Source organism: Cupressus sempervirens, chromosome 1 (genome assembly GCF_028749045.1).
Source record: "Cupressus sempervirens isolate cs-2001-9-10 chromosome 1, ASM2874904v1, whole genome shotgun sequence".
In the NCBI taxonomy this organism is placed as follows: domain Eukaryota; kingdom Viridiplantae; phylum Streptophyta; class Pinopsida; order Cupressales; family Cupressaceae; genus Cupressus; species Cupressus sempervirens.
The window spans coordinates 658,637,986-658,654,093 of record NC_143118.1 but is presented as its reverse complement, the minus strand read 5'-3'; the positions used below and the strand labels follow the sequence as shown (position 1 = coordinate 658,654,093).

General features: G+C 35.1%; 1 protein-coding gene across 3 annotated transcripts in view; it reads left to right on the top strand.

The window, feature by feature from the left end:
* Positions 1–13,441, top strand: part of LOC149579618 (uncharacterized) — a 74,801-nt gene extending 61,360 nt beyond the window's left edge. For all 3 annotated transcript variants that reach the window (XM_089786140.1, XM_089786132.1, XM_089786137.1), the window contains 2 exons: positions 7,535–8,964; positions 12,873–13,441. In XM_089786140.1, the coding sequence (XP_089642266.1) occupies positions 7,535–8,924 (1,390 nt within the window). In that variant the 3' untranslated portion in view covers positions 8,925–8,964; positions 12,873–13,441. The remainder of the gene's footprint in view (positions 1–7,534; positions 8,965–12,872) is intronic.
* The last annotated feature ends 2,667 nt before the right edge of the window (positions 13,442–16,108 follow it).

Genomic DNA, 16,108 nt, shown 5'->3' with positions numbered 1-16,108 from the left:
ATATCTATATTTGGAAAGTGGAGGGATCATTCCCATGAGTTGATATTGGCAAGTAATCATGGGTCTAATGATTCACACTTACTATTTTAAGTCACTTGGATGTTTTGCCCATACTTGCTATTAATAGTAAGTCATAGAGGTGATGAATTGGCTTCATATCTATATTTGGAAAGTGGATGGATTATTCCCAGACAATTATGATGGGTTTAATGATTTAAGTTAAATTGCTAAAGATAAAACAAGTTTAATAATATTAATCATAGGGGGTTTAAAGAGTATCCAAGTAATTTTCATAAAGTTACTTTATAAAATGACAATATGTAGTCACTTTAATTAATAGAGCTCTCCAGCATGTTCAGGAAGCTACTTCATAAGGAGGAATTATAAAGTAAGGATAAGGCTATATAAACAAGTTACTCTTTGACTTGAGGCTATGTTATGTGTTCATTTGGTTTTTGGCTGTTCTTCCATAGTTGCTGTTGTAACAGTAACAAATTATTTTAATGGACAAAACGCCTTGGAATTTGAAGGCTGGATGAAACCCCTATCTTCCTTGAGTGGTGGATTTACATCAGAATTCACAATTGCTTTTGATTACAGAGATTTGAATTCAGAAGGATCTGTTACTATTAGTGATTTGGAAGCTATGTATGAGTGATCGGCTGAGGGCTTCCTCCCTTGAGTATACAAACAAAAGCTGCAAAATTTTCTAGATATCTCTCAAACCCTACAGCAGGAGTTGACAGCATGTGATGTTGGCATCAAGGAATTAGCAGTAAAGGAGTTTAGAAGAGAAAGACTCATTGCAGTGTGAATAGGTGGCAGAATATGGAGAGGGTTGTGATATTATTGAACTCTCACAGCAAGGAAGAGAAGACCTTGTGATATGTGGGTGCAATACAAAAAGGAAACTTCTGAATATTTGTTCCCTCTGAGACGACAAATTTGGGACTGTGTAAAACGCCAATATCAGGCACAACATTGTAGCTCTGCTGGTGTTTTTTATTTTGATTAATAAGACTGAATATACCAATGATAATGATGAGTGCCTTACATGCGATGATGTTATGTCTGACAATAATCTTGGAATCATGATCATGCAGTCTATCAGCTGTAACTACTGATTTTTATACGCACAATTTTATGACAATCTGATTAATGCAAGTTGGAGACGACACAAGTCTATGAAGTATGTTAGTGTGATTTTCTTTTAGTCTGTAACAGCAAGCTAAATGATAATAAATTCTGAGCTGACTTTCCTAGTTGACAAGAAACTGCATCCCAATTGTTTATTGAAATGTTTCTGTTTTGTAAGTGACTATGTTCAGAATTCTATACTGTTATAAGTGTGACTATGTTCATGTTAATGTTTTGTAGCTTCGGTCTGATAAAATCTAATGAAGATATATATTTAATATATATGAGATGTACACACACACACACACACATATGTACTTACAAATATTTTATTTTATTTTTATTTATTACATTAGAGTAATAGATAATATATAATTATAATGCTTAATATTATGAATAGACATGTCCCTGAAGAGACATGTCTATTCATAACTCTTTCTCCATATAAATATATTGATAGCTACATTTGAAAAACAAATACAAAATACATGGCAGTGCTTAGTACATTTGCAGTGATCCCGTAAAACCAATATGGTATCAGAGCAGGCTGCAAATGCATTGAATAATTAAAAAAAAATTGGAATAGAAGAAAACACACTGTAGAAATAATGCCCAATATTCATGGATACACAAATAACAAGAATAGCCAGCATATCACAGTGATATCGACAGCAGCAGTGTTGAAGGAAAGGTAAAATACCAATGTCAAAGGAATTCACACAGATAAATATAGAGCATAGATCATGTGAAGGGAAACCGTCGGCAAGAACCCAGACCATAAGAGGACAGATCACTCATTGACATTTGGTATTGATGGTCAAAATGGCAAACCCATATCCTTACTAATAAAGATTAGTGACAAAGAGTATGATCATACAAGTTTTAATAAACATGGAACCTGATAGTCAACCACTATTAAAGATAGCACAAGTGTTACAATATGGTAACATTATAACCAGTCACTGTTAATGAAAATACATAAGGGTTAGTGGAGATTATTACGAACTCAAGAATCTGTTGTCATGGATAATATTGAGGTTTTGATAATATGGAACAAAAAATAAAATCACGATGGAGAGTGGATAAAAGATAAACCTCATCATGCAAGTCATATTCGCAACACTGATTGCACTCTCATCTACACATTGAGTGTGCAGATTAGAGTGCGCCACACTGAACAATGGATTTCTAGCTCATTGAGCCCAGGTCAGAATTGAATGTTTGATGCAGATATTGATGACTGCACATGCAAAGAATATCACCAAGCATAATGAGCTGATAGTGTTCGGTTGCTGTGTACGGAATACCTCTGATGTCGAGCTAAGGGATTCTTAAAGCTGAGTTGCCTCGCTGGCTGTGACTGCTCAAATTTGGGCTGCGCATCTTCAACAAACTGTGTTGCAGGTGTGTGTACCTCACATCAGCGATTAAAGCCTGACACCTTGCACTACCAATGTGTTTGTAAGTCATTCTGAATGCAGTGAGTGGTGAAGAGGTGTGCAGTGGATGTGATTGGGTGGCCAATTGTGGTGAAGAGGTGTACTTGGTAATTACCGAATTACAATAATTGATTTACCCATATGGTTTTTAAAACAAACGAACGCGAAGCATACAAAAACAATAGGTTATCCATAAATTCTGAGAGGCACGAATATACAGGGGGATGTTCATAAAGAGGAAAATGCGATTTGGGAAAACTATCACAATTACCAAAAAAAAATCTATAATCTAAAATTAGAGGACCCCTAGTGTACATGCCACACAGGTAATGGGAGCCCTACCACAAGGAATTAGTCATGTCAGATGACCAAAAGGTGGTGAGCCAATTTATAATCATATTTATCAGATTGCATATTAAAATATAATTAACTCCCTATAAGAACTATTACTTAAATTAATAATACTTATCATTAAAGAGTATTTAATATTTTTAATCATTTAAAGAGTATTCAAAGGGAAGATAATGGATCAATCGAAGAATTCAAAGAGTATGTGTATACAAGATCTTTACAGGGAGTTTTGATATTAATATCAAGAGGATGAACCAAGAAGTATAAAAGGTTGCATCATAGATGTTCATGTGTAGATAAGTACCTTTATCTATTCATAGTTGTCTCTCTCTTATGTACTATAAGATCTATGTGCCTTGATCTTTTTCCTTCGAGAATTTCTTGTAGGAAGTGGGAGATTGAGGTTCAGAGGGAGCTTGACATTTTAATAGAGGCAACCTTGAAAGAGAGGGAACAGATAGAGGATATGATTCAGTCAACCTTCGCCTTCGGTGGTCTTGATCATATTGATTTAGGAGTAAACTATGTTGTGATGGATTCTCGAGTGATCAATAAATTATATTAGTCAAGAATACTGTGATTCATGAATAGCCTCATGAGTATGTGATTTTAATGGGCCTACCCCCTGTGTACATCATAAGGAAGTGATGACTTCCAAATGTTGTCACTTGTATTTGCAAGAGTTACTATAAGGTGACAATCTTATAGTAACTTGTATTATGAAATCAAGCAAATTGAGTATATGGTGAATGTTTTGCATCTCAACATTCTGGAAGGCCATTACTCAAGGAGTATTTGGTGAATATCATTGACATTTTAGGAGGCTAATACTCTTGATATCAGATGTGATATGAAACTTTATTTGTGTACTTGGTTAATACCATGTGTTGATATTTGGAATACCAAGACTCGTGATACCAAATGGAAGATCAAGTGGTGGAAAACTTTTGAGATATCCTTAAAATTTGTCATTCCTAATATTACCAATGGTGTTATATATGTCTTGTGTTTATTCTCCCTAGCTAAGAGGGAGTACAGATGTACAAACTCTATTGAAGATATATATATATATATATATATCAGATGTACACACATACACACACGTATATATACTTATAAATATTTTATTATTATTATATATTAGAGAAAGAGATAATATATGATTATAATGCTTAATATTATGAATAGACATGTCCTTGAAGAGACTTGTCTATTCATAATTCTTTCTCCATATAAATGTATTGATAGCTACATTTGTAAAACAAATACAAAATACATGGCAGTGCTTAGTACATTTGCAATGATCCTGGAAAACCAATAGTTCAGAATGCTATGCTGATATAAGTGCTTTGTGGAATTACCTTGATGGATAGTGATTAGTTCATAATGTTAGAACTTACGAGTTTTAGGATTTTGTCTCTACTATCCAAGTTATTTTATCAGTCGCTTCTTACATACAAATGTTTGACGAAATGCCAGTGTTACAAAACTACAAAAACTAAGGTTAGACTTGGTTGGGGTATCTTACAACCTAGCCATCTGTAGTGTAAAGCCACAAAGTATAAGCACTGTATAACCATTGTCCAATTTCGCAACCTGATTATGATGAATAATTTGTAAAGAAGCCAAAACCTTGCTTATGTCATGTCACAACAGAAAACTTGGAGGACACCCATTTAAATTCTTAGAATATGTAATTCTTCTTGCTTATATTAATTTGCAATCCCCAAATTAATAGACATCCCCAACTTGCATTGGCAACAACCTTCTTTAGAATACACAACTGAAGCTCCACAGTTGAAGCACCCAAATTGCATTGGCGAGAACCCTCTTTAAAGGACACAACTGAAACTCCACATCTGAAAGTGATCAGTCTCTCACCTTCTGAACACTTATTTTTCTTTTACAATCCATCCTTGCAAAGAAAAGCCTTACACCCCTTACAACAATGTAACCCAGAAGCACCAAATGCTATGTACTTACAAACACATTTATTATGCCTATATGAAGAGGAATAAATTACACTTCAACATCCTCGTTCAATGCCACATATTTTTGTTTAATATATTAATATTTTAAAACAAGGCAATACAGTAACACAATTAAATATTATTATGTTACACAGTAATACAGTAACAGTAATACTATAGTACACAATAGAATTTAGCCTAAATTTAGAATTAGAATTTCAATGACACAGTAATTCACAATAGAATTTTATCAGAGTAATACACAATAGAATTTTATTATGTATTACTGTGTCTAGACAGTAATACATAATAGAATTGTATTACTGTGTTTAGACAGTAATACGTAATAGAATTTAGGATTAATTAGAAATAGAATTTATATTTACAAAATGATATAAAATTAATAAATGAAATCAGAGTTCTGATCTGAATGATTCTTCAGTGAAGAATCATCCAGAACAGAACTCGACCTTCATTATTGGTAATAAATTCATCTATAGAACAGGAACATAATTCTACATTCAGATTCTATTGAAATAGCTTTGAGAAGAAACAGATTCTACAGGTAATGAAGTAACCAAAACGGCTGGGAAAAACAAGTAATGAAGCCTAGAAAAAAAACACTTAGTAAAAGTCTGAAGCATAGTTATTGTTTACGCTTGCAACTTTCAAGCTCCACCTCTGCAATGAATGAACCTGCGGAAAAACAGCAAACTAAACCCTTTGCAAATCGTCTTTTGAGTGGGAGGAGAAAAAGGGTGGAAGAAAGCCTGGTTGTCATGGAAGAAAGCACAGGCAAAAAGTAAAAAAGGAATAAATCTATATCCACCTTAACAATTTTTAGGTTTTCAACGGCAAAATAAATAAATAAATATTTGAAAAGTCAATGAAATCCAAATTTAGTCCAAAGTCATCGCCAAGTCATTCTGGGTTCGAAATGTGGAACACAAATGCCATCCAAAGTCGTTGAAAAGTCGACTAGGGTCCTGCAGAAGGAATTTCAATCGAATTTGTTAGATGACAGTTGACTTTGCATCAAATCTTCGCTGAACCTGACTTCCAAGCAAACCAAATGTTGATTTTGGCCTGGGGAAGGCGAATATGGTAACTTGAATTTTAAAGATGTGTTTTATTGATTTTGTGATGTAAAAAATAAGGGTCTGTTTGAGCCTATACCCTGGTTGGAGGTCCTATAGTTGATAATCTCTCTCCACAAAAATATCCTAGGTTCCTATAGTGGGGAGCTGGAGAGGGGCACACATTTGCTCCATCCTTGTTTGCTGTGGTCATCCCTCCTTTGGGAACTTATTTTATTATTTATTATTTTCTAATTTTTTTGAGTTGTGTAATTTGGGGATGCAGGAGGCAGGGGTAACATGTTACGATGGGCGCTTGTTGTATATGGACAAGACCAAGAAAAGAAAAGTCATCATCTGGTAGGTTTTCGACTGTTTTCAAAACCTGCAATAGCAGATATTCAAAACTCAGAACCCTAAAATGAGAGAGGCTAAAACTGATAAACGATAAATCAAATGAATATGGTGAAAATAAATGTGACACGGGCACTTACAGATGTCAGTCTGCTTGTGATGTAGCTCTGTAAGAATTTGAAAGGAACTTCCTTTATGCAACGTGCAAATGTTAATAAAGTACTATATTGTATGTTGTAAGTTTGCACTGTGCAAGAAAAATATGGAACTGCTTAGAATTGTGGACAGCATAAAGGCCTTTAATTTGAAGCTTTTGTATAGGAGCTGAGGGGCTCAGAAGAAGCCTTGGAGTCTGAGAGTCATATATAGCTATGCTCTTTACATATCTTTTTTGTGAGCATCAGCTCTTCTGGGCTGGATCTTGGACTAGATATTCTTACAGTGAATCAGTTACCCTAAGGCTGTTCTAGCTTTATACTGACCATTTGATATAAAAATGGAGGACAAGGAAAATGTGCTGGTGTTGCATATCAAAAAGTTGACAGAATGCAGGGACACCAGGTTATAGTGCAGAGTTTGATCTGTAAGGAGATGCAAAGGAATTTTTCTTGAAGTTTGTGGGCATATAGTTTTAAGAACTTTAACAATAAGAACATTGAACATGCATGCTAAACAAGCTAGATATATGGAAGATGAAAATTTGACTCTGGTGCATTGTTTGACGTAAGAAGCTCACTTTCTGTAGTTAGACAAGTTTTCTATGCCAATAACGAACCATTGCAGAAATTTTCAGAAGCAAATTACTAATTGGCGAAAACATAAAAATATGATCTCATCTTTCTCAAAAGAACTTATGTTTGGTTGACTATATGTGCAAAAAGAAAGACTGTGGGGCATTAACTTCGGAAGCCTAGAAACACCGTTGCCCATCCTTGTAGGACTGGTTGGGGCTTCTTTAAACTGGTTTAACTAGATTTTCTTTTGAAGGAATCGCAAGTTCAACCATTGAAGTTGTAGAGATACAAGTGTTAGGTTAAAATGAAATACTTTGCATATACATGGGGTATCTTGCCTTAATTTCTCAGTAGGCTTTTTTTAACCTGTTATTATTTATAGTTGTAGTGTCTTTTGTATTTATATTTGTTGCCTTTTCTTTTGTCATTACAATGGATTTAATCATGTCTTTTGGCAATCTAATTCATTGCAGGCCTGAATTCCTAAATTGCACTGCGAGAACTGGTTTGGACATGCTTGCCACCCATTTTAATAAGGCAGGGAGTGTGGGAGTTGTTTTTTTTGTTCCAGAAAGTGATCCAGATATTGTTCCTTACAATGAGTTCATGCATTATCTAGGGGAGAAGCAACGTGCCGCTGTTACAAAATTGGGTGAAGGGACTACCCTGTTCTTGGTTCCACCATCACAGTTTTCTGAGCAAGTTCTTAAAGTGCCGGGGAAAGTGAGCATCTCTGGGGTCATTTTGAAATTTGATCAGCCAAACTCATGCCATGGTCTTCCTCATCATCCATCTTCTGACTTGATGAATGTCCAGCCACATCCTTTCCTACATAGGCCTTCAGTTACGAATGGGATCCCAATGCATGAAGATAGTACTCATTCAAAGCCACCTTCTCCATTACCTCCACAACGATATGCTGGCCATGGCAATGCAAATTTTTATACAGAACATTATCAGGCCCCTAATGCATCGTTCTCCCCAGTTCAGTCACTTCCACCTTCAGCAGCAGCTCCAGTTGTTTACCAGGCTCATGGGTCTGGGACTTCTCCATCATCTAGCTCTTTTGAAGGTAATATAAATGCAACTGTTGTAAATGATAACATGCATCATACCATTTCACCCCAAAGTCAAGTTCCTGCCTCGCCTTGGTCTACTATGAATCAAGACCGATCACATGTGCCAAATTCAATAGCAGTAACGTATGCATCTGACTCTTCGAGTTTCATTATGCCATCACAGCCAGGGTTTTCATCTGCTCAACAAGTTGTTACAGTGCAGCAGCAGCAGCCAGGCCTCTCTCTAGCACCAAATCCTGAGCAACAGTCTGTGGGACTTACAAATAATCCCAATCTAGCTGGTCCAGGTGATCAAAATCAGCATTTGCGCCACCCCATGCCTCCTGTACCAGGTAACATTTCATTACAATCTGGACATCTAGCTCAGCTTGCTAGCCTTTTAGGTCAACAATCACAATCTGCACCGCTCGCTGTTACACAATCCCTTCAGGATAACCAACAGAAACTGCCACCACCAACACCTCAAACAGCTCCAAATTTTTGTTCTGTTCCACAGACAAACTTTCATATACAGCCAAATGTGCCTTTGCCCTTGCCATCATCTCAATTCAGTTATGGTCAGCAAGCACAGCAACAAACATCTCAACAAGGTATGCTACCTCGCACAGGGAATCTGAGTGATGTTCGAATAGCAGAATCCCTAGTACCTGACAATCAAAAACAGAATGATGGTAGAGAAGAGACAGAAGCAGATCCGCAAAAGCGGTTGCAAGCAACATTGCAATTGGCAGCTGCTCTTCTTCAACAGATTCAACAGCAATCCAAGGGAGGGGATCAGCAATAATCACTAATTATTGTTTGATCAAACATAATGCAAAAATGAGGTACAAGTAGTTTGTAACTTTTTTCTCTCTTATCCTACATTATCTCTTATACTTGAAACCCCTACTGCATGTTTGCCATGGCATAGTATATTTTGGATAGAGTTTCTAATCAATTCGGTAGGTAGAGTCTAATATATTCTAGTTCTTTTTGAATTCACATTTAGGGGGAAGGGAGGGGGGATTTAATAAATGATAAACAAGTGGGGCATATTAGTGAAGATCTTTCAGAACAAAGACATGATACGTTAGTGTTTTAGAAGTTATTTCCTTGAAAAATCGCATAGGGATCCTTGGAAATATCTTTTCGTGAAGTTGTGAATGATTAGGTCCTTATGTATTTCGTAATGTGACATGGTGAGGTAAGAGATTAGTTTGGGCTATGAATAGGTGAACATCTTCTAATGCTTCTCAAGAAGAGTGATTTTTTTTCCTGTTAGATGCTTTAGAAATGATTTGCGTTACAGTTATAATGAATATATAAGCTATGCCCTTATATACTTGGTCCAGGACTCTTTGCAGTGCCTTCTTTTTTGGTAAGATAAATATTACAGATTATGTGAAGAGGATTTCTACATGCATCTTGACATCTTTTTGTTTAAAGTTAAGTGTGTTCTGCTTCTGTTGATATCAGAACTCAAAACCACCATATATTTGGGTTTCTTATCTGCACTTCAGACATGCTTAATAAATGTCATTCTAATAGAAACCTTGTTAGACAAGGAACTCACTATAAGCCATATAGAATCCCAAACATTAATTAGAGTTCTGGTAGCCTTGTAATCTTAGTTCATACATTCATTGCTAAGTCCTTGCTTTAATTACCGTCTTGGAATATAATAATATATAGAATTGTAATACCGTACCTGATTTAGAAATCTGGTGATCTTTTCAGCTCAGCATCCTTTGTATGTTTGTGAATGTTTTGGAATTTAGAAACTATGAATCTTATAAATTTGAATGCTTTGACCATATATATGGCCTGAGCAAAGTTATTATTGTTAGAACTCACACATGATACTCACACATCTATCATATAGATAAAAAACTGTTGACCCATGGAATTCCAAGAAACTTGACTACTATTAGTTGGTCCCAGAATGGCCCTAGCTGCCCTTTCAAACTTCAATATGATAAACAGATTGGACTTATGTAATGAGAACTCTCTAGGGCTCTACTCGAAATGGAAGTTATTGTTTTCTTTTATTCTTAGTATTCCACAGAAAGCATTCCCGAGTCCGCATCATTGCCCCAATACACAAGATGGAGTGGGACCTGGGGACTTTTAGAGGATTAAGGGAAAAATGCTGAAAAGGTGATGAAACTAAAAAAGTAATATCATTAAAAATTGAGCATATTCAGTTTATTTTTTGAAATTCCAGCTGCTTTTATTTCTATTTAAATGATTTAAATGGCTGTCCTATCCCATCCTAAAAATCTGAAATTGTTTTTGGGGTTCCCTGAAATTATGTTCCAAGGTCCCCATGCCCTGTTCCAGAAACTCAGGAACACTGTTCAATTATTTGAATATTTACCTTGTTATTTTCAGAGTCCTTAAAGTACTGAATGTGAGTATTTGTCATAGATATCTATTATGAAATCGATTTGAAATACATTTTCCCCATGAGATGCTGGCACCGCATTGTTCAGTTGGTGAGCTGTGGTATATTTATTTTATAAATATTGTTTGGTTCATTTAATCATTGGTATCAGTTAACCCAATGCTCACTTTGGTAGTATTTAGGTTGGTAAGTGTAGTCAGTTGGACTAGCGTATTTTCAAAATTTTGTCACAGATACGTTTTATATAAAACATAATAAGGTATAAGGGTATTGATGTTTTCATATATTATGTTTAATGTATATTAGTATTAAATAATAATATAGAACTACGAATGCGCAAATGTAATAACTTCCATCATATTGCTGTCATGCACGGGAGGCTCATCAATACAAACAAATGACTATGAATGCATGTTTTGTTCATCTCTTCATTACCATCCCTCCTTTTTCTGGTATCCATGGGTTTGAACTGTTGACATACAAGAATATACATACATACATACTATCTCTCTATATATAAAGTTATTGACAGCAGTTAATAGAGGTTTGTCATTTAGATGCCCGCAAATATGCTGCTCCACTACTGCTAGTAAACTTCAAAATAATGTTGCTAAGAGGGACTGCTTGCGATTTTTTTCCCCTTGTTTTGCAAGGGGTCTTTGTAGTCAAGAGTGCATCATTCATCTTATTTTTGAATGCAGCTCTCGAAAAGATAAAATGTTTTATTTTTTCTTTCAGAGAAATAGTCCATTTATAAAAAGATAGAGATTTTCCTGTTGCACATTGCTGTGTTTAGGATCATCAATTATCCTTTTACTGAAGCATGAAGTTGAACAAATGTTTGAGTTGCCAATGAACGAAGAAATGATGTTTTCCACAGATGGAAAATTATGAACTTGTTTGAGTTTCCAAATATGGTGAGATTCACAATCTACTATTGGAACAGAAAATACAGTTTTGAAATCAAGAAATACTTAGAAAGCTTGTAATATAACTCTACATTCTATACTCTGCCACAATCACTTGCTTTTAGCAACTAAAGTGGGGCATCTATTTTACCACACCTTCTCACCCAGCTTAAAATCTTCGAGCTGTCATCAACTCTGAGAACTAGTTCCAGCAGATAATCGTGTCTAGTAGAATAGTCACAGTCTCTTGATGGAGACGTCTAAATTTTTTTCACGTAGGCCTTCATGATTGGAGTTCTCATTCATAAGAAGTCAATCCTGAGCCAAAAGTGGACACCACCACAATAGTAAGTAATCATCATCATATAAGGATTTATTACATCTTGATGCTGGCCAGAACCATAATGAGCCAATAGCAGCTTTAGAATCTATTTTATCTCATCCCGGCTGATCTATAAGGCTGCTAGAAGGTTTCTAGTGGCGTTTAATATAAGCAACAGTGAGATTGAATTTTTGTCATATATGATCATTGGTTCATATCTGGTTATAGGTTATACACTATAAAATGCCGCGATTAATTGGACGCAGCTGGACCCTGCTCTTTGAATCTTAAATTGAGAAGGTGGGCTAGATTCTTGAAGCTCCTATATGATAAGAATGTGTATCACACACTTGATTGAAATTCTGCATATAAGGAATGTAATGAAAATAATTCTTGTTTTTTCAAGTGAAAACATATAGAAATAATGGTTGTTGCTTTAATAAGTCGAGATTTATGCACAAATAAGATCTGTTGGAATAAGTAGTACTCTTTTTTGTTGATAATGAATCATTAACTGATGTAGCTAGAGTGTAATTATCAATTTGTGTAGCTATAAAGCATCAAAACAAATCTCTTAAGCACACTTCAACAGTTGTCTTTATCTATGCACAAGACATTTACTTCAAGCATCATTGCCACCACACCTATCTATTTGTAAACATAAATTGTTCTTGAGACCATCACTACAACTCTATCTATTGATTCCTGGCATATTCTAAAATATGCAATAATTTAATGAAAGAGCACATGGATTTTTATTGTAACAAGGGACAAATTGTGATGCAATCATATATATGTTCCATAGAAAACACTTGACAAAACTGAGACATGCTTCTCTAAACAATCGCTTCATGTTAAAACATTGGACATATAGACTACTGTTGTCGCCAATATTTTCGTGTTAAGTTTGTATAAATACTAGATGGAATTGCTCCTTTTTCCTGTTTTCGGTTTTGACACTTTTGAGATCCAAATCTGACACGTGAACAAGAAGGAATATGACGAAGTGATTTAGTTCATGAGGGTAATAAACATACAGTTATAACAAAAAAACATGTTTTTTCCCCAAGCAGACTATTTATATTAATTTACTCTATACTTTGCATGTAATTCAAGCAGAATTAACTACCAAATACATGGGAATCTGCGCAGCTATTGCCTATGTACACATTCCTACAATTGTGAAGAGTCGTGCTCAAGTGGGATTTGGATGCAAATTGAACAGTTGCTACATAAGAGGATACAAGATGCATTTAATCATTTCACAAGCATAATGTATTTGCCTTCAAACTAATCACAGCAAGACAGGCTCAAGTGATTTACAAATTGCAAAATTTTGTGCTGCTTGCAATGTTCAACAATTACGTTGTTACCCATGGAAGGTTGTCTTCCGGGCCTTGCCCGGAACCCTGTCGAATATTCCATGTTATATTTTGCTGTGCAACTCAACTGAAACCTGTTTTTTATGGTGATTGTTTTTTGACATTTCAGACAATTGAAGATAAACGGTCAAGTCAGTATGTATATATTATTGAGCTGTTAGGTCTACTGTGTTAAATCAGCGAAGGTCACAGGGGGCTTAAGCTTATGGTTAGTTCAAGAGGTTGGATTCTCTGTATTAGAGACCTCTAGATTATTTTAATGGCTACATTGCTCTTTGGTCATGTTTTGGATCAAGAGTCTTTTAATTTCTCTTTAGTTGCTATTTCTGCGGTAAAACCTTCTGCTGTATGCAAGAAGCAAATCAGAATTTCGACATCTTAAACACGATCTTTAAAGACCAGTCCTGAAATTTTTTGGTACACTCAATTACGCTGGAATGAGCACTTGACAATTAGATAACTATTACCACTACATGCAGATGCCTATGCCCGCACAGACTTTCAAACCATCCACCAATTTATGGACTCAAAACATTTTATTAGTGGTGAATCAACGTGACTGAAACAAGCATATCGCATTGGATTAAAGATCGTGATAAACTGGGTTAAACCAAACTGGATTACTTGAAAATCGATGCCCAATTAATTGATTGAAACATGTAATAAAGTGAAGCGCAAAGGTCCATAATAGATTTGGAAATGGCGCTTGCAGTCCTTGGTGAGGGAGACCTGAAGATTAAAAGACATTATCATTCCCAGATTAAAAGCATAACATTTCTTCCAACTCAAAGGCTAATAAAAATGTGTGTGGGAGCTTAAGCTTTGTACGGAAACCCATTGAACCTAGTCGTTTACAAGCTAAAAATTCCATATAGTTTAGGCATTTTCGTTTTTGAAGACAGACATTTTAATAATGAAGTACGGGTTGTGCAATCAATAAGTTTAACATAGCACCTCATCACCGAAATATAAAAAGTTTGTTTTCTGCAGTATACCCTTAACATAGGGTATCATGCCAGCGCAAAAAATTCTCATTAAAAATTATGAGACAGTTCTTTAACGAGGAAGCTAGGCGAAAGCTGAACTTTCAACTCAAAACAAACTATTAAAAAATCTATTTAATCATCAAAAGACAGTAGACAATTCTATCTGATAGTCGAATCCAGAAACCATCAAATATACATAATGAAACTATTAACAAATCTATAAAATCATCAAAAGACGATAGACAATTCTATTTGATAGTCGAATCCAAAAACCATCAAATATACATAGTGAACACTAACACTAAACGGTACTATGTCAGATTTTGAATTTGTCTTTGAAAGTCAAATCCAGAAACTATCAAATATATAAATATAATGAACTCTTACACTGAACAGTACTATGTGAAATTCATATATACAAATAAAGTGAACTCTTACACTGGACAGTACTATGTGAAATTCATATATACAAATAAAGTGAACTCTTACACTGAACAGTGCTGTGTGAAATTCTAAAATTACTCTAGACGGAATATGCAAAATTCTATTTTAAATGTCAAATCCACAAATAATAAATTCAAATATATTATTGTTGTGAACTCTTACACTGAACGGTGCTATGTTGAATTCTAAAATTACTCTAGATAGGATATGTAAAATTCTAATCCAAATGTCAAATCCACAACTCTAATACGTAAAATTCTATTTTAAATGTCAAATACACAAACTAGCAAAATATATAAGGTGAACACCGACAGGAAATTCCCTTTGCAAGTAAATCAAAGATTTTGGTTATGGAGAATCCAGTGTAATGTCATTGAGCTTCAAAATTATAGATTGGAGAGAATGCCATTTCTAATTTATTGTGATATTGTTATTAGGATTTAATTGTGTAGTTTTTTAGTCAAACTCATTGACCTATATTTCATGAGTAGTGATTCAACATGAATCCGTCTCTCATGATAATAAACACTTAGCACTCATTGGATCTAGGTAATGCTCATAGAGGTGAAACATTGGGACTTCCTAGGAGGTCACTTATTCCAGTATTACTCCAATTTGAGTGCGCTCAACTACGAAGTTTTCTCCATGGTTAAACCCATTTGCAATCCCATTCACAAAACCTTCAACTTATGAACCATTCATTAGAAATCCCCTTAAGCTCATCAATTGATAAATAGGAGATAATTCCACAAGAAGTCAAATTGTGATATTCCTATCAAGATTTAACTGTGTAGTTTTTGAGTCAAACTCATTATTGACCCATATTTCAGAGTTTGACCCATATTTCATGAGAAGTGATTCAACACGAGTCCATCTCCCATGATAATAAATGGAAAACTTAGCACTCATTGGATCTAGGTGATGCTCATAGAGGTGAAGCATCGAGTCTTCTTTGGAGGTCACCCATCTTAGTACTACTCTAGCTTGAGTGAGCTTAACTAGAGTTTCCTCCATGGTTAAACCCACTTCGCTTGCAACCCCATTTGCAAAACCTTCACCAAGTGTTGTGCGTTATGAACCATTAAGTAGAAAGCCCCTTAAGCTCATCAATTTATAAGTAGGAGATAATTCCACAAGTTAAATTGTGAAATTGTTATCAGGATTTAACTGTGTAGTTTTTGAGTCAAATTCATTGAGCCATATTTCATGAGTAGTGAATCTACATGAGTCCATCTCTCATGATAACAAATGGAACACTTAGCACTCATTGGATCTAGGTGATGTTCACAAAGGTGAAGTACTAGGACTTCTCGGGAGGTCACCCATCCCAGACCTAAGTCATCACCTAGATCCAATGAGTGATAAGTGTTCTAGTTATCATGAGATATGACTACTCATGAAATATGGGTCAATGAGTTTGACTAAAAAAAGTACATAGTTAAATCGTGATAGCAGTATCACAATTTAACTTATTGTGGAATTATCTCCTACTTATCAATTTCTAATTTAGTTATCGTTATTTTTAAGGATATTGATTTTGAAA